The sequence below is a fragment of the Phyllostomus discolor genome, chromosome 1, assembly GCF_004126475.2.
Source record: "Phyllostomus discolor isolate MPI-MPIP mPhyDis1 chromosome 1, mPhyDis1.pri.v3, whole genome shotgun sequence".
Classification (NCBI taxonomy): domain Eukaryota; kingdom Metazoa; phylum Chordata; class Mammalia; order Chiroptera; family Phyllostomidae; genus Phyllostomus; species Phyllostomus discolor.
In genome coordinates, this window is record NC_040903.2 from 190,970,163 (window position 1) to 190,995,627 (window position 25,465).

The 25,465-nt window shown below is 37.3% G+C and overlaps 1 protein-coding gene across 6 annotated transcripts in view; it reads left to right on the forward strand.

Annotated features, from left to right (window-relative positions):
• Nucleotides 1-25,465, forward strand: part of GPHN (gephyrin) — a 456,579-nt gene that overhangs the window by 393,251 nt on the left and 37,863 nt on the right. For all 6 annotated transcript variants that reach the window (XM_036011094.1, XM_036011095.1, XM_036011096.1 and 3 more), the window contains one exon: nucleotides 10,016-10,137. In XM_036011094.1, coding sequence (XP_035866987.1) covers nucleotides 10,016-10,137 — 122 coding nt within the window. The remainder of the gene's footprint in view (nucleotides 1-10,015; nucleotides 10,138-25,465) is intronic.

Sequence of the window (25,465 nt, forward strand, 5' to 3'; positions counted from 1 at the left end):
CATTCCCTAAAATGAGTGATTGACCCAAAACATTCTTTTCAGTTGATTACATAGTGATGGTTTTAATTTCCCTAGGACCAACTATGTTTAGCATCGGAAAGTAATTTATTTTGAACTAAATGAACTACTCTGGTTTGTGATTTATTTATATGTTTTGCACATCTAAGTGAGAAAACTAAAAAAAAAATGAACAAACTCATAAATAACTAGTTATTAGGCAACTTTGTTTCAGCTATATTTCTTGTATTCTTCCTGATGCTTTTATAGAGCTAGACTAATATTCGCAGTTATCCCAAAAGTATATTGGCAATATTTTTAAAGCTATCTTTTATACTCTTTTATAAGGCTCTCACTGCTGGTAGGGAAAGGTGATGGGGTGAAAACAGAGAAGAAATTTACATTATGAAATCTAAGGAAGAATTTGTAGTCCTACTTTCAGGCTCTCATAGACTTGGTAATCCTTGGAGAAGCTTTGATGGATTCTGTATGACCTCCCTCCTCTACTTTCTCTGGCCTGTTGCATTAGTGGTTTTCCAAGGAAATAATGCTTATAAATTCTATAATCTCTGGTTCAACATAGCTCAACATTCCTCCCCTATTCTAATCCAAAATTAGCTGTTATTATGGTTCTCTATGATCATGTAGTTTCATTCAACAAATGTTTATTGGGTACCTCTATGAGTGGCACTATACTGGAAACTGGAGGTACAAGAGATAAATAAAGCATAGTATCTCTCCTAAAGGTTTGAGATCCTCAAATAGCCAAAAAACAATAGAAAAATATTATTCACTTATTCTCAGAGAGGCCAAAAGAAATTACACTTGTCCATCAGTGTGGCAATCTATTTAGTCATTCATAGCACAACTCTCCTTAAGTACTAGTTCTGATTGCCCCTGATGTGTATGGCATCACATATGTCCACTTCTTGAATTCAGATGTGGTATATTGGTAAGCAGAACAGTGGCCTTAGGCAAACCAAAGAATGCCATATAAGATGTCTGTGTATTCCATATTTAAAACCTGCCCAATATTTTGTGACTATATGAACTTGTTCAGGATAAGGGAATTACATCAGAATCTGGGAGATACAGTTATAGACCACAACTACCACAGTGTAGCCTCTGTGGACCCTTGTTGATTTCAACAAACTGTGTACGTTAAAATTTAGCTAATGCTATCCGGTAATTATATAATTTTAGGCATATGTTTCCAAAGTCATGCATTTGTTCAGTTAATATTCTTTGAACAATTCATTAAATGCTGGAATTCCCACCAGGGGTTCTCTTTTCTAACCATAGGACTTACAAGATATAAATACACTGTATTGTGCACCAGTGTACTTTGACATTGGAAAGGAAACTCAACATCAAGCAGGGCGGTAGCAGGCATTCTTCAGTGGGACCAGTCTTCTTGGCAGTGCACATAGCCATCCAAGAGCATTTCCTCTGCCCTTCAAATGACATTTTGGTCCAAGGGAACAAGAACAGTTCCCTAGAACAGTATGGGAGCCACCAACTTAGGGGCTCCATGTCCTACATAGGAGCTAGTATCCTTGCAATCTTAGGCAGCTTCTAGGGTCCCCACTAGAGAAATGCCCAGTTACACGGGTTACCACATTTGCAGAAGCCCAATGCTATAGTTTCCCACTAGGTATTTATAGTTTATTTGTATAATAGTTCCTTCCAGTATATATGCAAGGTATTTTTTTTATCATTTTTACCATAGAAATGTTGCCTAGTAACATAGCTGACATTTCATCTTTATCAATTTTTCAGGAGAAGAGAGTTATAAAGTCAACCCAAGGTCAATTTTATCCTTAGAGATGGATAAATTTTTTATTAATTCTTTACTCTGCAGATGCATTATCTGTAGAAAATTAGAAACCAATAATAAAACTGACTACAGGTCAGTCTACTTTTTATTATCACCGTGCACTGGCAGTTTTAAACAATACCAGTAATAAAATGTTCCTCTCTGCCAAGGCAGACCACTCCCACCATCCTTTCCCCTTAGTAGGCTGCTATATTGATACGAGGCACTGTTCTGACTAATGGGGATATAGCAGCATGTAAAGTAGACACATTCCCTACTCTTACAAAATTTATATTCTGGTGGGTGAAATTGGAAGGTTGATATGCAATAAAAAAAATGCATAGTAAATGAAATGAAGAAAAAGAAAGAATCAGATGATAAAGAGTGGTACTGAAAGAGGTATATGCCAAATATTATGTGTTGAAATTTATCCCACATTAGCCCTTTTATACTCTCCCCTAAACAATAAGGCTGGAAGCCTGAAAATGCTATTTCCCAGGCTATATTTCCAGCTGTGGTACAGTTAGGTTTTGCCATTGGGGTGCATTAACATATTTGAAGGTGGGAAGAAATTCCCAGAAATATAATCTCCTTAGAATATAATTCTAAGTAATACCACTTTCCACCAGCAGCCTTGGGGATTATGGTGACTCCCTGCAGTTACTGATCTTTAGTAACCAATACATAACCGGTTCTCTGTGTTAAATCCTCCTTTCTCCCACCCCCTTCCATTTGAAATACCTAGAGGAGTTTTGGTTTTCCTGTCTTGACCTGTGATAGAGTCTTCTATTCTATATAGGGTAATCAGGCCTCACTGATAAGGTAAAGTTAAAGTGGAACTCAGAAGGCATTGAGGGCACATGTCTTGTGAAGGGAGTTGTGTTCCAAACAGCAGGAACAACAAACAGAAAAGCCCTGAGGTAAGTAAGATGCATGCTTGTTCTGTTGGAGGAACAGGAAATAGGTCAATGTGGCTGAAGTGTAAAGGGAAAGCAGCAAGGTAAAAGGAGATATGGTTGGAGAGGTAATGGAAACAATATCATTTTTCCTAAATAGCCCATTTTGAGGAAGGAAAACATAATGTGAAGTATAACATGTCTTAAATTTTTAAATGTTAACTCTGGCTTCTATGTGGTATGCTACATAGGAAGGAAGCAGAGAGACTGGTTAGAAGGATCTGCAATACTCCAGCAAGAGATTCGGGCCAGAGTGGTAACAGTGGAGATGGTGAGAAATAATCAGATCCAGGATATATTTTGAAGATAAAGCCAATAAGTTTTGTTAGTGAATTCAAAGCAGTATATAAGAGAAAGTGAGGTGTCAAGATGAACGCCAAACTTTCTGGCCCAAGCAATTCTAGAGACAGTTATCATCTACCCAAATGAGAAAGATTTAGGCAGTAGAAATCAGAGATTCTATTTTGGACATGTTAAATTTGAGATACTTATCAGAAATCCTAGTAGAAATATTGAGTAGGCAATTAACATATGTAGTCTGGAGCTTAAGAAAAAGATCAGAGCTAAAAAATGTATATTTGGAAGTTACCAGCATATACATAGTGGGGTTTTTTCTTTTTTTCTTTTTTTTAGGATATACATAGTATTTAAAATCATGAGACTAAAGTCACATAGGAAGTACATATAAATAGAAGGCAAGAGATGCACGTTTACTCTCAGGAGGCAGTTGTACGTGTTTCTTCCTCCTCTTTACCAACCTTTATATTTCCCAATTGTATTCTCTGATTTTGACTCTTGATGACAGCATCTCTTCATTCATAAAATACATTCTTATCCTCATTAAACTTTAGATAGCGATCTACAGGTATCTAGACTGGACAGCAGTTGGCCAGCTGCCCGTATCTTCAAGAAGTCAAATTGCATGCTTGTTATCTACTTACCTACAGTAGTAGCAATAATTATTCCTTTAGTAGATGCTGGTCTTCTAGTTTTTAAGGTACTGTTTCAGTTATGTACAGCCATATCTTGTAACTCATTCCTTCATTCAAGTTCTCTTTCTCTCTCTCTTCCATTTTTTTTTTATAGTTTTCTTGGCCGCTATCAATAGCAGAGGCCTGCGCAAACAAGTTTGAACTTTAAATATATACAGACTGTCTAAAACCTTTATGTAATGTTGTTTGGGGCCTTCCACAAGCAACTGCTGTTTTAAAGCTAGACTCTTTAAAATCCTTTTCCCCACTAATAAGAGAAAGAATAAGAAGTGGAGTACGTACTAAACCCAGAGCTGCTATGTGCTTTATAACTAAAGTAACACTATGAGGTTAGTATAATTACCCAGAAAATTGACAGTCAAAAACAAAGCAATTTTCCTAAAATATTTTGTGTAAGTGCTATAGCCTTGTTTCATAGCTAAGTCGTCTCGCTGCCATAACTTCTTCCCACTATGCCACAATGCTTCCCACTAGAGCTTTCTTAAATTTCATTTCTCTAACATTTCAATAGAAGTCTCTGAAATCTATCAGGTTAGATTGTGTATTACTTTCTTCAAGCTATATTATACTTCTTGTCTAGATTGAAGACCATGGCTCACTATTTTAAAGTTGCCTCGCTAACACTTCACATAACTTCACTTCTTTAATCTATTCCTTGCTTACTATGTTAATACCAAAGTTGGATGACTCCATCCTCCACCTACAATTTTGCTCCCAAGCAGAAAAACATTACCGAAAAAAAAATCATAAAACTGAAATTACCACTGCAGATTTCTACTATTTAATATCAACCTGGCACTGAAGAGTTGCTCAGTAATTCTGATATAACTGTCTGGTTGACTTCCTGGTACATCCCTGCAGCAGATAGTTTGTTTATGCCTTCGACACCTCCTTTAAACCTCAGCAGCAGCCCTGCTTTCTCACTCCTGGTAGATCGCCTCACTGGTGACCTTTATGGAAAAAAGAAAGCTAAAAAGTACTTGTCAAACTGGACTAGATGAGGGTTCCCTCATTTTGCCTTCCCTTTACCTCAAAATGTTCCCCATTCCTTGAGCTGCCTTTCCCACAATCTGAAAAGGAAAATTAGAACAAATTGAATCAGATAACCAAAAAGTCCTGTGAATAGCATTCTTAAAACAAACAAAATAAATATGGCTCGCTTTGGCATAAGTGCTAGACGTATTACCACAGATGAAGAATCCCCCAACCAAAGAGGCTCAAGAGACCTCAGTGAAGTGCAGTGTAACCAATATGAAACTACTGAGGGCAAGGGGTCCTGCCCAAGTCTTGGTGGGAGCTCAGTGACCCTCAAAGTCCTGATACAAGGGCGACCAAGGAAACTCGCTGATCATCCAAAACTAGATATATGAGAGTTTCTGAGCGAGGGAGAGCGCCACCTTGACAAAGGCTCAGTGATATCTCAAAAAGGGGAAGTTACAGAAGGATTCTTACAGGATTTTGAGAGTTTGTCACGGGGTGGGCTTAAGGTAAAAGTTTGTAAGGTCTAGGCAGAAGCTAGTCAGATTTTATAAAATAAGTGAGTTGCTGAAATAGTCTTATCTTTACAGCATATGAGTCCATGTAGACTTAACCCGGGTCTCAATTTGTCCAGTCTTATCATAGAGCATATAGGTCTAAACAAACTTCTGTTAAAACAATTTGACTTAAGATAGCTTGAGTTATATGTCATGGTTTGATACAGTTTATCTTGCAAGTTGATGTTTCTGTTTTATTTCTCAGAAGGAAGGAATTTATAAGCAAGATAGTGAATTATAAGCCCTTCACAGAAACTCAGACATAGTGAATGCCTGAAATTGGGGGATGGGCAGTATTGATAAAAGAGTGAATGAAAACATTGGGTCAAGGAGGATATTGATTAGGATGTTCTTAATGATTGAGATATTTGGAAAGATAGTGAGCTGCAAAGGAGAAAAAAAGAATCAAAGTTAAATGTTTGAAAGCTGAGAAGACAGTGGTACCATTGACAATAACAGAAACAGGAATCAAAATTTAACATGTAGCTAGGACAGTAACAAGGTATGGAGACAGTGGGTTATGTTTTATTTACTTTTTCTTGTTCATTCTAGAATGTAAAGCTATTTTTAATTAAAGTTTAGTTGACATATGATATTATATTAGTTTCAGGTGTGCGACAGTGATTTGACATTTACATACCTTGTAGAGTGATCACCATGAGAAGTAACCACCTGTCACCATAAAAGTTACTGTGATATTATTGACTGTATTCCCTGTGCTGTACTTTACATCCTCGTGACGTATTTGTGTTACAATTTTGTACTTCTTAACCCCCTTCACCTTTTTGCCAATTGTTCCACCTCCCAATCCTCAGCAACCATTAGTTTGTTCTCTGTATCTGTCTATGAGCCTGTTTGTTTTGTTTGTTCATTTGTTTAGTTTTTTTAGAGTCCACATATAAGTGAAATAATACAGTGTTTGTTTCTCTTTGACTTACTTCACTTAGCATAATACCCTCTAGGTCCATCCATGTTGTCGCAAATGGCAAGGTTTTATTCTTTTTTAAGAATGAGTAATACTCCAGTGTGTGTGTGTGTGTGTGTGTGTGTGTGTAACTTCCTGTATATCCATTTACCTATTGATGGACACCTAGGATGCTTCCATATCATGGCTATTGTAAATAATGTCATGATGAACACATGAGTACATGTAACTTTTTCAAATTACTGCTTTGTTTTCTTTGAATAAGTGCCCAGAGTAGAATTTCTGGGTTCTTCTTTGTCTCTTCTTTTGGCTTTTGTTTTAAAGTCTATTTTGTCTGGTAAAAATATTGCTATCTCAGCTTTTATTTCCATTTTTATGTAATATCTTTTTCTTTTTTTAATTTTTTTATTTTTTTTATTTTTAATTGTTCAAGCACAGTTTTCTGTCTTTTATTCCCATACGTAATATCTTTTTCCATCCTTTTATTTTCAGTCTCTGCATGTCTTTTGGTCTGAAGTGAGTCTCATGTAGGCAGCATATGTAAGGGTCTTGTTATTTTACCCATTCAGCCACCCTATGTCTTTTGAATGGAGCACTTCGTCCATTTACATTTAAAGTTATTATTGATAGGTCTTCCACTGTGGTTGGGCCACAGCTGCTCTGAACACACTGTCAGGAGAGGCTGGTGTCGCCCGGCTGTCTGTGAAGCCTGGCTGCACCTGTTGTAGGCACAGCAGTGTGAAGGGCAGGCCTTCGGTGTGGCTGGCCACAAGGCTCAGCCTCAGCTTGCCTCAGACACTCTGTTGTGTGCTGGTGCTGACTGAAGCCACCAACCAGGTGTGGCAGGTCAGGAACCACTTTGGGTCCTGTGTGGGTCCTCAGGGAAACACCAAGGTAAGGGGACCTGTGTTAGCAAAGTTAATGGAAAGCGTCAGAAATAGCACCTGCCAGCATCAGACCAGGTAGATGGAAGGAGAGTAAAAGGGGGAAATAAATAGTGCCCACCAGCACTTCAGACTCTGGACAAAGTTTCAACAGATCCCTGTCCCTCCAGCAGATGCCCTAAAATTAGTCAGTGTGTCACCTTTACGTATGACCCAGGTGCTTTTCAAAGTGCTGCCTCTGTGCTGGGAGTTGGAAAGAGTGCAACCTTAGTTTCCTGCAGCCCTTTGGCTCTCCCAGACCTAACCCCTGCTGGTTTTCAAAGCCAGATGTTATAGGGGATCATCTTCCTGGTACAGGAACCCCAGGCTGAGATTCTGACCCCTTGATCTTCAGGGACAGACCTCTGCCATTGTGATACCCCTCCCAATTGCGAGCCACTGCACAGAGAGTAGGGGGTGAGGTGGGTCTAACTAGACTGAGACTCTGCCCCTCCTACCCGTCTCAGTGTGGCTTTTTTTTTTTAAATATCCATAGTTGTAAAAAATCTTTTCTGCTAGTCTTCAGGTAGTTCTCAGAGGTAGTAACTATTATATAGTTATAGTGTTGGTGTCAATGAGAGAAAGAGAACTCAGGCTCTCCCTAGTCCAACATCCTGAACCCAAAGCCAGGAGCCTTGCTCTTCAAAGCCAATTTAACTTGTCTGTGAAATATTGTTCCTTGTGGCTGGTGCACTGTCCCTACAACTACTTTGTATTTTATTTCTTTTGTATTTTAACTGTAATAAGTTTCAGACATCATTCCAGAGATGACCAGAAGTATAATACCAGAAATTAAGATTCAGTTTTAAAGGGGAATATTGCAACTTTTCTCCATTGTAGCATATTCAGCCTTATAATTTTCCATTCAATTCCTTGTGCTTTCTTTGAAAATACTTAAAGTACACTATAAATTCCATCCCCTCATTTAACTAGCTATTATTTCATTATGTCAATTTTACAGACCATAACTGATTTTCCAGTGATCTCTAATTGTTCTGTTATTTCTGGAACTGTTCACAGCAAAATAGCAGAGAGGAGCAGGAATGGTAAAGAAAACACACTAATAACAGAGGAATCTTACTTAGTTGGTGGTCTGTACCATGTTGTGGAAAAAAATTATATAAGCACACAGTTTTCTATTTGAAACAAGTTATTTCATTAATGGAGTTAAAGAGCTGCAAGTCCTGGCCTTTATAAAATTATAATGACTTCATTAACAGTGTGTTAATTGAGATCAGAAAATTAATCTATACTAGCACTGCAATAACAACTTTTCAAGCTCAGCCAGTGACTAATAATGAAAGTGGTTTGCAATGTCACATGGCATCTGGTTAAGTTAAATTGGTGCAGTATATGACGAAAAGACTCCCAGGTGACACCAAGTAAGACAATCAGAGTTTTTCTCCAGCTATTACAAGGGGACAGTTTGTTGCAAAGCTACTACTTTCCAACGTAAAGCCAAAAGTCCGGCCACATGAGTTGAAAGGACGAATGAAGGAGCTAGAGGTTATTGTTTGGGAGAAGTGAGATATGGAGCCCTGTGATTGGCTGTATGAACAGCCTGAACATCTAAATGTGCAGGCTTACATCAACCTCCTTAGGTAATATTCCAGATTTTTCTCACTTCAAATGTGTACAGTTTTTTCATTGTATATTTCTGAAATCAAAGTGCATCTTAAAATTAATATATAAAACTGAAGTTATGTATTCTGTGTGTGCATGCATGTATGTAAGGACTCCCTACTCTTAAGTATTTTATAATCTAGTAAAGCTAAATCCACATTCATATTAGAAACTAATTTAATCTATACGAGCATCTAGGAATAACAATATGAGAACAATTAGGGGGGGAAAAGGTGCTCTTTCAGTATCATATCAGAAAGAAACGAGAGAATATCATCTGTGATATATTTACCTATATTAACGGAGTATTCATTATCTCAGTTAATTCTAACAACTACTATAGTAAGGTAGTTATTATTACTATACAGTGGTAGGCAAAAGTAGGTTTACAATGTGAGTACATGAGACAATTTATTCTTGTATTATTATTTATTAATTATTGTACTATTTATTTGTATTATTACTATAAACCTACTTTTGTTCACCCATATGTATTATAAATGAGGAAATTAAGGCATAACATGTTTGCACAACTTGAACTTGAACCTTATCAGAATCCTCCTACTCTACTACAGCTGTCTCACTGGAATGTAGAAGAAGCTTCTTATATTTTCCTTATAGACTTATGACATTAGATATTAATCTCTAAAGGGTGATTCAATTCAGAGTCATGGCACTGTGTAAATGTAAGTATTATTTGTTCAAGTTTGCTAATAAAGAGATAAGACATCTGTCTCTTTCTCCTTCAAATAAGCTTAACTTCTTAGGTATTATTTATTCCACTTCAGAAAAGAGATCAAAAGCTTGAAAGAAAAGATAAATGACCATTCTCTTCAAACTCAAGACTATCACATCACACAGTCTACCTCAGATGGTCTCAATGAAAGACAAATTGGAAAATACTATTGGCAGTTAAAGTCAAAGTTCTTTTATTTAGTTTGCCCTAGTAAGCAACCCCTGGGAAGACCAGCATCTCCAGGGCACTAATATCGAATAAGCCAGAGCTGGGATGATATTTGTCCTTCTGTTTAGTCACCATTTAAATTTTTGCAACACCATTTTTTCATTTTCCTAGACGTTCAATATTTATTCAAGATCCTTTGAGCATATATCTTCTACAGGCCAAATACTGTCATAGATGCTAGACAAACTAACCTCTGTTTACTAGTATATTTTTTCCACTAACAATAGGCAACATTATCCTGAGAGAATAATTTGTGGCGGGCTTTTTTTTTTTTGGCTTTGTAGCTGCTAAATCCTGAAGATGACCTCTTACCAGGAAAGATTCGAGACAGCAACCGTTCAACCCTCTTAGCCACAATTCAGGAACATGGTTACCCCACAATCAACTTGGGAATTGTAGGAGACAAGTAAGTACTGGATTTATTTTTAAGTTGTTCTCGTACAAATATGGATTTTGGGAGTACTAGCTAGGTGGGATTTTTGCTAAAGAGACCAAAATTAAATACCATAATTTTCATTTATCTTCATTCTTCAGAAGCCAAAGAATTATGGAACTGCTGTGTCTGTTAGGGACAGATGTTTTCCTAGAATGTCTATTACCAAAAGAGAAATATTTTGCTACCCTATGAGTATATTAAGTTTACAGGAATCTCTTTTGATAGTGTTGTCTTTATCGTAGCGGAACTAATGGTGATAGTGTTTTATTCCTATTCATACTTTTACTGTTTCAAGAAAGACAGGGAAGACATGGGTGAGAAGAGTAAGAGAGAATGTCAAAATTAGCATTAACTGATTCTTTGAACTTTAAGTACAGTTGCTTTCTAGGGTTTCTATATTTACTTTTGTATCCTTATGTAATCTGAGTTTCTCCAGGCTTCTCCCATTTATAAGTTCAAAGGGAAGTACATTGACTATAATGTCCAGCTCTAACAGCATAGTTACTAAATTAACTCATCCCTCCGCTAAATTCCCCAAGTGTCTCTGTGAATCTCCAGCTATGTCTTACATGTGATCAAAAGCACGTCTGCTCTTTCTGAGCATCCCACCACCATGCAACACTGCTCCTCAGCCGTCTTTCACCAGGCACTATTTCCAGGTCTCCAGAGATACGCCTGCTTTCAGTAACTCTAAAATATCAGCCAGGTGGAGGCAAAGCTAGAAGACAAATCTGTGTGGTGGATACCACAATGTATCTGTCACCCACAATCACCCTTCTCTCTCATTACCACCTTGTCACTGAGTAAGGCTCATTATACCTTGATCCTTCATCCCTTGAGATGAGTGCTTTCTCAGGGATCAAATGGGCTTCTAAAGAGGCCCTGCCCTACCACTTCACAATGCAAGCTCTCACACCTCTAAACCCCAGCCTGGGCTCAGACTGGGCACAGCACATCACATCTCCTCAGTAACCTGAGAAGCAGTAGGTTATCATCTCACCTTTTAAAGATCTCTTCTTTCCTCCTGATTTTATTTTTCTTTGAGGGCTGTGAGACATATTTTCAAATGTTATTCTTTTCAGATTCTTCATGACTTATCTTTGCTGGATGTCCATAGAGAAGCCCATAGCTAAGCACCGGCCCCCAGAGAACTCATGCTGGTGAAGCCAGTCTCAGGGATTACCTAATGTGGCCCTGATCCACGCTCGCCAGCCCAGTAGAGAAACCAGTGAAACAAAGGGGGCGGGGTGGGTAAGGGTAGGTATTGGAATTTGCACCTGACTAGTAACCTCTCCTTCCATATACACTTCAAACACCTAAAACTTATCCTGATGCAGGTACATCTTTTAAAAAGGCAAAAGTTAACTTCTGAGGAGAGATAGGACAACACGAAGAGTTTCAAAAACACAAAACAGGCCTGAAACCATAGAACACACTCACCCGGTTGTTTAGGTTTTATTTCCTATCTCCCACTGGCTCCGGCCCTCCCTCCAAGAGCATTAATGAGCTCTAAGAAATAGTATAAGGCAAAGGGGGTTTGGGGAGTGTGTGTCATTTTCATCTTAATCTGTTCTGGACTATAATGCTGTCCATTTTCTTTTATTTTGGTACTCTTGTATACAAAAAAAAGTTACTTGATATACTTTATATGCTGCCACTACCTTACTGTAAAAGCCAAAACACCACTGAAATGTTCATATATTTGTCTAATATTTAGAGGCTAATATTTAATTGTCTGGAGCCCACACTGTGGGTAGACATTTCCTAATGTTCGTATTATATATAACTCCAAATGCATCTTGAAAACAGTAGATGAAGAACAACAGAACTATAAGCACTTCTGAGGATATACAAATCTCCAGTGTATATCCTTTTCCAAGATTAAAATACTTTCATAAAATAGAACTTTAAAAAAATATATATGATTGATACAAATCTAGACCTCCTCAGTCTAGAATGCTGTATTGAAAGGGCCCAAAGGAAATGGTTGGGAATGCAGAGGTGGAATGTGGGAGGAAAGACTTTATAACTGTTCTAATGGAAATCTGTGCTGGGAGTTTAGCAAAAGAAACAAGGACAATTAATCTGCAGCCTGTTGATATTCTGTGAAGGTTGCCTCCCTCTTCATTCTTTTCTTTCCTATGTAACCATTTACTGAAGAAAGTAAACGTTGTTATACAGATCTCTACCTGAACTCTCCAAGGCAACAAGAAGGATCATGACAGAAACTGCCCTGTGTTTAAAGCAGAGAAAGAAATAGCTCAAGAATGTCAGCCAGGACACAACCCTTACTCAGCTATGACAGATAAGAGGAGGGAGTAAGAGCTCTGTTCTTGTATTTAAAAACAGATTTGAGTCTGGTTTTGAAATTCTATTGATATGTGATTCTACTTCTCAACTCATTCTTATCACATACCCAATTTTAACAATCAATATTGAAATTGTAGAATAAGACTGTGTAACATATTTGGATTGAATTGGGCTTAATTTTGCCTTTACTTATTGCACATTTTATTTTAAAAAGAAGGTACAGTGAAGATTATGGGAATGGATGCTTCAAATACCTGAGAGTTAACAGCTATATTTTAAGAGCATTTGTATTTAAGTATTATGTGTATGTTAAAATACATTCCTTGAGGTATATTTTGTCACATTGTGTCAAACAATACTGTTGGGGTTCCCACTGTTTTTCTCTAAAAAGACAGATTTTGAAACCCAAGTATGTTCAGTGAATTTGCTTAGGATTATACAAGGTAGTAGCAGAGGTGTGAATGGAATCAAATTTTTTTGAGATTAATAATCACAATTCCCTGCTAATAATAAACACAAATGTGTCAGAAGAGAAGCATCACTATGGGAGAGTGGTCTGTTTTATAAAAAACGAAGCTTTAGCTAGAACATGAAGGATGAATAGGATTTATATAGTTAGAAGAAGAAAGTGTGTTGACTAGGAAACATGGAAACAACAAAAAGAGAGAAGCAGAAATAAACAGCCACTCTAGTCAGACCAGACTGATTAGGAAGAGATTCAGGTAAGGAAGATAATGGAGGTAAATTTAGTAGAAACTTTGAAAGACTTTGCATTCCAGGCAAAACTGCTGTTTAGTTAAATTTGGAGCCCTTTAAAGCAGAACTGACATAACAAATCATTATTTTAGAAAGATAATTTGGCCAAGGTGTTGTATCACATGGGCTAAAATTAGAGGTGAACTAGAAATAAGAACAATACAGTTTGTTTATTCATTGTTCAGTAAGTCAGTTAGGATGGATTGATTGTGTACCCATACAAACCACCTGGAGATCTTATTAAAAATAATTATTCTTACTCAGCAAATCAGGGGTGGGCTCAGACTTTACATTTCTAACAAGTTCCCAAGGATACCAAGCTGCTGTTCTATGAATCATAGAAAGTAAGTATGATGTAGTAAATTCCACCATGCATCTATTAGAAATTTTAAGGCAATTGAAGATACAAAGCTGAAACAGACATAGATTTTGCCCTTGAAATTACATGTATTGGAAGTGTACTATAAATTATACCTTAGTAACATAATAAAAGTGTTTTTAGAATGTTCCAAAACTCAAATTTGGAAGTAGAGTTAAAAAGAAAGATTAAATCACCCCTGGCTGGTATGGCTCAGTGGATTGAGCACCAGCCTGCAAACCAAAGGGTCACTGGTTCGATTCCCTATGAGGGCACATGCCTGGGTTACAGGCTAGGTCCCCAGATGGGGCATGTGCAAGAGGCAACGGATTGATATTTCTCATACATGAATGTTTCTTTCTGCTTCCCTTTTCCTCTCTCTGAAAATGAATAAACAAAATCATTAAACAAGAAAAAGAAGAAAGATTAAATTAAAATGCATTGTGAAGTCATAGAAGTCATTGTGATACATAGCAGAGTATCAGTGTTGATGAACCTTCATCTGGATTCTAAAGCTTTGTTTAAATTGTGTGTGTCTGTGAACACAAATAAAATGCTTGCAGACCCCAGCTGTAGTTCTCTCAACACAACTATACATTTCTCTCTAGCAATATACCATTTCCACTTCTTGCTTCATTTGTAGTTTATGCTTTCTTCTTCTTCTTTTTAAGATTTTATTTATTTATTCCTGGAGAGGGGAAGGGAGGGAGAAAGAGAGGGAGAGAAACATCAATGTGTGGCTGCCTCTCACGTGGCCCCCACTGGGGACCTGGCCCACAACCCAGGCATGTACCCTGACTGGGAATCAAACTGGCGACCTTTTGGTTCACAGTCCACACTCAATCCACTGAGCTACACCAGCCAGGGCCCTTTCTTGGTTTTCATAGTTCCTCTTCCTATGCTCATTCCCTAAATGTAGGTGACAACATGGCTCACTCTTGGCTTTCTGTCCTAATTTCTTATGCTAATGGATCACAAATCTTATCTCAGTCTTCAGTTCCATGCCTAGATTCACCTGCTTACTAGATACATCTTTAAGTTCAATATCCATTGCAAACTCACCATATTCAAAACTAAATTAATAGCCCTGGCTGGCGTAGCTCAGTGGATTGAGCACGGGCTGGGAACCAAAGTGTCCCAGGTTCGATTCCCAGCTAGGGTACATTCCTGGGGTGCAGGCCATAACCCCCAGCAACCGCACATTGATGTCTCTCTCTCTCTCTCTCTCTCCCCCCCCCTCTCTCTCTCCCCTCCCCCCATTCCCTCCCTAAAAATAAATAAATAAAATCTTAAAAAAAAAACTAAATTCATTATCCCCTCCTTTTTCAATACCCTCCCCACTAGCATCTTGTTCCATTTCCTGTAGTTCTTCTATTTCAGTGACAGCTGCCACCATCCACACAGTCACCCAACCCAAAAGAAGCCTGAATGGAAGTTATTATAGCTCCTCTCTCATATTCACACCTGTATGTAAGGCCTAGAGATTTTTCCCTCCTCAGTCTTCTCTACATTCCAATCTCTTCATCCGTACCATCCTGGGTTAGTTTGGGGCCCCATTTATTTTTGTCCAGACATACGAGACTAGCCTCGTAACTGGGCTCCCTGAGTCAAGTTTTGTTGCCTGCTAACTCACCATCTATTCTGCTACCAATATGATCTTTCTAAAGTGCAAAATACATGCCTGTGGCAGAATCGAGGTTTTATTATATATGGATAAGCATACTGTAATAATTCAAGAAACTTTTATACATAATTATGCTATGTCAGGCATTGTGCCAACCTTGTTACTACAGAGATTAATGAAACAGCTATTAGTAAGAATTATTAATACAAAGAAGCTTTCAATTCTATTCCACTCCTCTCTTTCCTCTCTACCCAGTCCACACCCACTTTCTCCAGGCTTGTCACCCCAAATATGTCAGTCTTTACTAATCTTTACTGAGTACCTACTATATGTATAGGGTGTAACCAAATGTAGGTTTACAGTTTTAAGTACTGAAACACAATTTATTCTTGTATCATTATTTATCCTTGTATTATATATTTTTCCATACAAACAACTGTAAGCCTACTTTTGCCAACCCCTGCATAAAACTATACTACATTCTTTTACTTGCTTCTCTTATTTAAGCCTCATGAAACATCAGAGCCTCGTATCTTTTATCCACATTTTATAGATAATACTGAAGCTCAAAAAAAATAGCCTGTTCAGATTAATGCAGCTAGCAAAAGGCAGAGTAAGGAGTCCAATCCAGGCCTGTCTAACCCCAAGGTCCTTTCTCTTTTTGTACTACCATGCTTCCCTTTGAACTGGGGTTGACACCCACAATTCATTAAGGTCAATACTCTAAATAGGCTATATCCATTTTCATGAATAAAACTCATAAGTAAATAGTAGCTGTGAATATTTCAAAAGGCAAAGAGGGAAATTTAGTTTAATTTTTAAATTAAATGTTGACTGTGTATAAATAAATTATAAGAAACTGAATTGCAAAATTTGAGATCTCTAGGTGATACAGAAGTGGAGACAATGGCAGGAAGGCTTAATACAGTAGTTCAGGTTTACTCTCCAGATTTCTAAATAACGCTTCTTATACACAGTGAAATAGACTACTCTCCCTTCCATAGAGAGAAAAGCCCCTTTCTTTTTTAATCTCTTCCCTTTTTCCTTCCCTTCCAAAACTGGTGGGGCTACTTTTGCAGCATTTATTACTTTGGCTAACCCGTTATATCAAGTTCATACTATCTTCTGTAGGGAGGAGAGGGAGTGAGGAAAGGAGAGAGGGGAAGAGAGCAAGAAGAGAGAGTGCACACAATGTGAATATATGGTAATTTGGCAGTCAGACCTACACTTGTTCAATTTATGAAGGACCCAGGTTCACAAAAGGCTACCCCTGTTCTTCTCCTCCCCTACTCACTATCTAAGCTCCTCTGTCACTACTTTAAGAGAAGGTCAGGGAGAAAAAGCCTTTGGAAATGTGAAAGAGTTGAAAAAGCAATGAATGAACAGCAAGAACAGTTTAGTGGACAGTTAATCCCCTTGTCCCCTGACCCTCAAGACCCAGCCTATTGAGGAGAAGTGTTATTATTTTAGCCCAAAAATCCTCCACACTAGCTAAATGTGTTCTGTTTATTTTGCTATACCTTCTGATAAGCTAATATTTAGAGATCCATTTGTGCTAAACATTCTACCTGCAAGAGTTCTTCACATATTAATGTGAATTTGTTCAGATCAGACATCCACATCTCAGTAAATCTGTCCTAAATGAACATGAGCAAATCATTTAGAACTTGGAGTTCTCTGAGGCACAGGGCAAACCCTGGTCAAGACCACATCAGAACTTCAGTATAGCCAGATACAGGAGGCCTGATAAGAAGTGCGTTTGGCAAGAAGAAAGAACTGTAGAGCAAGGTCGGTGGCAAGATACCATAAACAAATGCCTTATATTTGTCTTCCACCTTGTTCCCAGTTCAGGCTGGTAATTCAACAATCTATTAGTAACATTGTGAGCTAAATTAAGGTTTGCTTGGGTTTTGTTTTAACTACGCTTGACTCTTTCCCACTATCTATATTACTGTTTTTATATACACTCTGGAAACATAACCTGTGAGTTAGGGACTACCTATACTAAAAAGACTCTCCTGAAGGAGTCAGTTTTGTAGTGACTGTGTGATATCTTTTAATACCACTAAGACATTGAAAGAGTTTAAACTGGGGATAACATGATCATCTTTTATTCCTGGTTCAGTTTTATTATGTATACCTCAGACCATTGTCCTAGATATATATTTGTAATGTAACTTTTTAATCTTACAACCAAATAAATAAATGTTCATTGAAGAAAATTTAGAAAACATAGATTAAAAAAGAAAGGAAATTAACCCATAATTCTATTTCCCAGTATTACTCTTCTTCCATTCCTTAATTCTATGCATGTATACTATATATGTGTGTGTGTGTATGAAAACAAAGAAATAGTATTTTTATTTAACCTTCTTTTTTACTCAATATATTATAAACATCTGTCCATATCATTACATAGTACTTGCTATATTATTTTAATGCCACGCCTACATATTATTCTCTACTATAAAGTATAATATGATCTATTTATATAATCCCTTGTTGTCAGATGATAGGTTGTTTCTAATCTTTCTCAACTGCAAGTAAATGACGAGCATGTTTATAACTAAATCTTGGCATATAACACAACTATTTGAGAGTGTTTTTAAAATTTTATTTTATTAATGTTATGATAATTGTTGAATATATTCCATATGCAAAGCTATGTTAATAGCACCAGTAGAGTGATAAATAAAACGACTGCTGTCCTCAACTGCTGGTAGGCGTACAAAACCAGTTGTTCGTGGCTTTACTCTCAGCAGTTACAACAGTGGCAGCACATAGTAGCTAGTTACTCAGTAAATGTCAGGAAGCAGAGGAAAAGGAAAGAGAGGAACACCAAAAATGGCCTGAATATGAAACTAGTCAAGCCTAGAGATTTCTACCTAATTGGTAAAAATTAGTGTGAGTTTATAGACTCCTTTTTTTATAGAGAGAGTATATATGTAAGAACCATATGTAAGAACATATAAAAGCTAAGAACCATCTAGTTTCACTCATGTATAGGATAGACTATTTCTAAGCTCCATCCTATTTCTACATTGAATGTAGGTCAGTGGCAGGGGGTCCAAGATGGCAGCAGAGTAGGTGTAAGCTACACTAACCTCCAGCCAGAATCAAACTGGAATTACAACTAAATTACAGAAAAATCATCCTGAATAACCAGCTGAACACTAGCTAGAGAGAATGTGGATCAGTAGATGCCCTAGTTTTCTTTTCCCCATGGCTGGCTCAGTAACCGGGCCTCCCAAGGAAGCATGAGCTACTGTTTCCCTACCGTGGGGGAAGAGTCCAAGACAAATGAGGGTGTTTGTGTAGGTGAATAAGTGCAGTTACTACATGTGCTAACAAAGACAGCCATGGCCAGACTTGGTTAAAATGTTGGTCATTTGGGCACATACGCACTTCTCTGTTTTTACTTTTTTTCCTTTTCCCTCGATTTCCTGATAAAATTTAGTAAAGAAATTGCTACCTGTTGTGGCCTAAACACAGTGGAAAAGGGGTTTGCTCTTATTGAGCCAGGGCGCTTTCTTTCCCACCAGATTATCAGCTCCACGATGCCTAGGACAAGGTGTGTTTGGGTAACTCTACATCCACAGAACTTGCGAGGAGTACATCTCCTGTATTAGACAGTCCTGCCATCTTTTCATATACCACCCTGTCTTTCGATGGAACTTACAGATTTCCAACTGTGTAACTACCCAGCAGAATCTTACAGGGTCCCTTAAAGTGAGTCCGAAAATCTTAGCCATAGGAGCGGACCAGAAAGCCCGGCACTGACAACAGAACTGCATGAGTGACTAAGATACCTCCTCATAAAAGGTGCAATGTAAATTTTTTGCAACCGGGGCAATTCATTTTATATTTCTGAAGAACAAGAAGCATAAAATGGGGGTAAGGGCGGAATTCCAAATGGATTTAGGAAGCTTCTAATTTAAAAAGTTAAGGAGCTGCTCCCTCAGACTTAAATAGATGATGTTACACATTTACCTCTAAAATATAACAAGCAGTAATCATGATCCAGATACACAGAATCTGCTTGGGGTAATCTTTTCAGATAAAGTTTAACATTAATTGAATTTATTCCTGAAACTGATTTTCACTTTTAAGCTGTTTATACTTCCACTTCAGCTATAAAACAGCTTGGTGATGTAGCTTCCAAACTATTGATTTGGGCCTTCTATCCTTTCAAGGCCTAAGGGCCTGGGAAATGCCCATGATTAAGAAAAGGGTTCCCCATTCTGGAAAACTGCAAATCACAGAAGGCAGCCCCACTCTAGTCGTGCTGGGCTTGCTTGGCTCTGTCATAGATGGTGTTTTGGGTCTGAATTGCCTGCTCCTGCTGCTGCCAATTTGTGAGGCTGCCTCTCCACATTAAAGCATGAACAGAAGGGGAATAAGCACTGAGATAGCAAATAGGATTTTTATAAACTGGCACATTTAGCAGGAATTAGCAAAATAGACTTAACAGTACAGTGATTACTTGGGCAAAGCCCAGTGCCTTACGTCTTCCAGTTTGTGAATGAAACATATGCTAACTTCCTAGTACTTACCTAATGTTCTAAAAATGGAAATCTCTAATTATCAGGGAGAATTTGATCTGAATTCAATTTGTTCTTGTCACCTTTATAAACTGCCTGCTTCCCTTTTCTGCACAAGATGCAAAGAATTAATTTCTGAATCAACATAATAGATTTCTTTTCTGACCAGTAATCAGCAGAGGTCTCCAATTTTTAGTGATTAACCAAACATATTCATTCTATTTTAACAAGCATGTGTTTGATAACAAAAATATTCTTCCTACTCTCAGTGACAGACTCCTTTAGTGACTATTACTGTTGACTTTCTTAATTTTTAAGAGTTGATGTTACTAATTCTCCTAAGAATATCCTCCAGGTTTTACTGGACTTTTAGAAAGTGTTTTCTTACTGACCCCCATAAAAAGAAATATCCTCCAAAAAGCCTTTCCTAATTATCCCAAATCAATATTAATTATTTTGTCCCACTCAACATTTAAATCATTTCTCCTTTATGCATTTTTACTTTAATTTTAATTAACATATTTGAATTCAATCAGTGATATTAATTTCATTCACTTTCCTAAATTTTTGCTGTATGTTTTCCGCACTACCTTGTGAACTTCAAGTCAGAGACTGTGCTTTCTTCTGTCTTTATCTAACTCCACCATGCCGAATCACCCCGTGGGACTGAACAAGGACTAAATGATGGCTACATGTAGTATGTAGTTTTATTCCACACATGAGGTAGGAACCAGAAAATATTTGTAGTTAAGGAATTTATCTTTGACCTCTGAGGAAATTAAGTTATGTCCTTAACTATTTTTTTGTTATCTTGGTATGATCAACTGCCATTATCCTTAATCTCCAACCCCAGAATTTTTTCTCACTTTCGCTGTCATCTTCACTCGTCTTAAAATGATGCAGCTCACAGTTGGTGTAACAGATGAAACGGGAAACTAATTAGCAAGTGTTGTCCATCTGTGTGTTTATATTAAATATTTTAAAATAAAACTGCATTTGCATTCTGAATGCTCTATCTGAAATCCATAAAATCAGCTTCAGTAAAAGCTCTGTCTTGGTTTTGAATTTTATTGTAGACTTCATGGTAAAGCAAAAAAAAAAAAAAGGTGGGGGTAGAATCAGGATTATGGTAACTTAGGACATATACAAATTTCAAAAAGCAAAAACTCCTGCCCTGACTGATGTGACTCGGTTGGCTGGGTGTCGTGCTGCAAAGCAAAAGGTCTTCGGTTTGACTGTTGGTCAGGGCACATGCCTGGGTTGTTTGGTCCCTGGTTAGGGCTTGTGCCAAGAGGCAGCCAGTCCATGTTTCTCCTCCTCTCCTTCTCCCTCCTTTATCCTCTCTCTAAAAGTAAATAAATAAGTAAATAAAATCTTTTTTAAAAAGAAAACAAAAAATTCTGAAATAAAACTAGGTCTTGAAAGCCCCATGAAATCTGAAAAGATCGAACAGTCAAAAGATGTCATTGACGTATTCTTACATCCCAGAAACTGATTCATACATAAAGTTTGAGAAAGCCACTTTTATTCTCTGATAGATGTATTTTGAGATATACTTTTTTTTCTCTTTTATCTAGCTTTCTTTTAAGTTTAAGCTTCTTTGACATCTAATTTAGGTAGAACTCTAGGGAGACTGTTGGTCTTATTATGGGTAGCCATCTCCCAGGTTGAAGGTGAACAGCTTTGGAAAGAAAAGATGTTATTTTTTTTTTTTATGCAAGGCAAATAGTCAAATGTTCTTGATGTTCAAAAGTGAGAGGGAGTGTCGCAGGTTCGATACCCAGTCAGGGTACATGCCTGGGTTGCAGGCCATACCCCCCAGCAATCACACTTTGATGTTTCTCTCTCTCTTTCTCCCTCCCTTCCCTCTCTAAAAATGAATAAATAAAGTCTTTAAAAAAATTTTTTTTTAAAAAGTGAGAGGGAGAAAAGTATGAGCTACAAGATGGTTATTATATTGCAGTGCTTGAGTCACTTTCTCCCTCCATGCTCTTGTCTGTGTGGGGAGAGAAAATGGTCGTTTTATTCATATAAATTTCATTATTTCCACAGGATCACGGTATATTAGAATTGAAAGGAACTTCTGATGTTAGCTTAGTGAAATCTTTCACCATTGGAAGTATAAGAAAAAATTTCTAACTAGCCATTAGGTTTTTGTTTGATACTTCAGTAAGAAAAATCTTATTTGCCTCATAAGGCAGCATAGTTTATTGTCGGATGACTGTTATGAAAAGGATGCTTTTTCCATTTCATAGAGCTAAAGTTTGTATCACTTATTCTTCCATTCATTCATCCTAATTCTGCCCTCTGGCATAACACCAAATAAATTGACTCCCTCTTATATATGACAACCATTCAAAGAAAGTACTATTTATGATTATATAAATGTTAAATAGTATCTTCTCTTCCATCCACAGGCAGTGTAATGTTGTTATAGTTGTGATAATTGCACACCATTCATTCCCAAATCTACTGTGGGAAGAGTGAGTAGAGACCGGGGTTTGTTCAGTTCATTTATTGAGTTCCTACAATGTGCAGGGATCTGGCAGGGCAGTGAAGAAGCTTAGGTAACATGAGACCCTGTCCTGTGAAACAGTCATACATTGTGATATCATCTTTATAAATTTGGCTTTAGTCACAATTTATTGCTTCTCTTTATCCTTTTTAGTTCTTTAAACTTGAAATTCCACTCTGACATTAATATGCCACTCCTGCTTTTTTGTTTATTTACATTTGCTTCTTGGTGCCTTTTTGCCCTACCCTTACTTTCAGTCTGTCATTTTTAAGTGTATCCCTTGTAAATAGCATTTCAGTGGGATTTGAGCTAAAGAGAAAAAAAACTCAATCTTGCATCTATCTTAAGTTTATGTAACCCTGTGCCTGGCATGATGTTTATTTTGCTTTACCATGAAGTTTGCTATGAACAGCATTCCTTGATGTTTTCTTTTCCTTTATGTTTATGTTTATGTTGCATTTGATGTTTTCTATTTATACAGCTTTGTTATTTCTTTCTTGTCCTTTTTTCCTCTTGTTGGTTTAATCCAGATACTATTTGTTTCCTCTTATCCCTTTATTATTTTTGAAGTTATTCTATAGTCTCACCCTCATGCTTTCCTTCCAGTGTCTGATACTCATAATCAGATATTCATTTCTACACTATTGTGTTTTATGAAGATGTTAACTGTATCATTCCTACAAGGCATTCCCATTTCTTTTATTCATCCCTTACACCAGCAAGACCTTTAGAATACTTTTACTTCCTACATCTCCTCCCACCCCCTCAACTTTTAGGTAGTATTGCTGTGATCATGCTCTTAATTATAGGTTATTTTTAAGTTTTCTTTTGCAGTATGTCTCTACAACTTCTGGGGAAATTCATATATAGTACATACAGTTCTTCAGTTTATTTGATCATTATATATATACATACATATATATTTGATTTAGCTATATATAGTTATATAAAGGTGTGTGTTTCACTAGGTTTCTGCTTCACTTCCCTTTTCTTAAAATCTGATTCATTTTTCCAGAACCTTATTTATTGATTATTCTCTGAACTTTTGCATTTTCACAAATATCACTCTTCTGTCCTGATTAGTGAGTGCTGTCTGACTGGGTATAAAATTTGATAGTGGCAGGCTTTTCTTTTTAGAATGTGTTCAGGTCAATCTACTGTTTTATAATTTTTGGTATTATAGGTAAAGTAAGAAGTCCAAATTCAATATTCTTTTTTCTTGGTAGCTCTGACAGCTTGTAAAATTTTCTCTTTATCCTTGAAATTACACAATCTTACCAGAACATTTATATATATGCCCTTAAAAAAATCCAGCCATTTTTAATATGAGAGTGGTTTACACAACATGGATGTGACCTGGCAGCCAATGAGAGTGGACTGGAATGCAGGTGCATGAACAATGGCGACTTCACTGTACTAGTCAGTGGGGGGTGGTAGGCGCCATTTAGTGAGCATGTGTATTATGCAGCGGTTGCATTCAAAATGACTAAGCAAATAAAGCAACAAATCCACATCAGATTTCACATTAAGCTTGAACATTCCTTCATGGAAACTATTTGGATGATTCAAAAGGCCATGGCTATGGATAACTGGTGATTGGCAACTTCATCACAACAATACACTCACTCATGTGTCACATCTTGTGTAGAGGTTTTTGGTGAAACATCAAATCACCCAAATGACTCAGCCCCTCTACAGCCCAGATTTGGTTCCCTGTGACTTCTGGCTTTTCCCAAAATTAAAATCACCTTTGAAAGGGAAGATATTTCACACCATTGATAAGATTCAGGAAAACATGATGGGGCCGCTGATGGCAACTGGGAGAACTGTGTGAGGTCCCAAGGTGCCTACTTTGAAGGGGACTGAAGTGTCATTGTCCTATATGCAATGCTTCTTCAATAAATCTCTCTGTTTTTCATACTACATGGCTAGATACTTTTTGGATATATATATATATAGTTCCTTGCCTGGAACTCAGTAAAGTTTTCAATCTTGAAGCCCTGGTCTTTTTGATTAAATAAAATATTCTTCTGTTTTCCCCTTCCATCAGTTCATTTTTAATCTTTATGGAATTTCTAATGATAATATGTCAGTGTCTTGCTCTATCCTTCAAGTTTCTTATTATTTCCTGCATGACTCCCATCAGTTTGTATTTTTGTTCATTCCTCTGAGATATTTCTACCACTTGGTCTTCCAGGCCACTAATTGAGTTTTCATCAGGGATGTAGTCACCTTCTAAATTTTTTAATACACTCACTACTAAATTTTAAAATTCAAAAATTATGGTTTTTGTTCCAGAAAATCCTTTTAATGTTGTAAGTGAATCTCCATTAGTGTTTTATTATTTGTTGTTATTGTTGTTGTTAAAATTATATACTTCCCCCAGCAGTTTTATTTCACTATGAGTTGTCCTAAATATTATGCTTATTATTCCACCCACTATCTTAAACTACTGATATTTTCCTTGCCTACTGAGAGTTCCATTTTCCCTCTGTCCTCAGAAAGCTAGCTGCAGCCCTGGCTGGCGTAGCTCAGTGGATTGAGCTCGGGCTGCAAACCAAAGTGTCGCAGGTTCCATTCCCAGTCAGGGTACATGCCTGGGTTGCAGGCCATGACCCCCAGCAACCGCACATTGATGTTTCTCTCTCTCTCCATCTCCCTCTCTTTCCTCTCTAAAAATAAATAAATAAAATCTTTAAAAAATATATTAATAATTTTTTTTAAAAAAGAAAGCTAGCTGCTAGGGTACCGTGGACCTGATGGGAGTGGAGTTATAGGAGAAAAGAGGACCACAAGTGGTAAAAGTCATGGAAGTCACATCTCCTGAATTGGCAAAGCACCAAAGGCAAGCTACCAGTCTTCTGTTGAAATACAAAGAAAGGAAAAAAGCTTCCTGGACATTCAGTTGTAAAGGTTTGGACCTTCCCAGCCTTTCAGGATAGGGCATTCTTAGCATTTTTTAGGTAGACTTCTAGGTCAGTTTAAAAATGATACCTTACTAACCTGGATCCCAGTTACCTTCAAGTGCTTTAAATCAGTGAATGTTAGAGATGGAAGGGGCTAGTCTAAATGTTCTCATGTTACAGTAAGGATAATGAGACCCCCGAAAATGATATTAGTTTTTCAGAGTCATCTCGGCAATAGAGACAAAATTGGATTGTAGACTTTGTGACACTTAGGCCTTCAGTTAACAG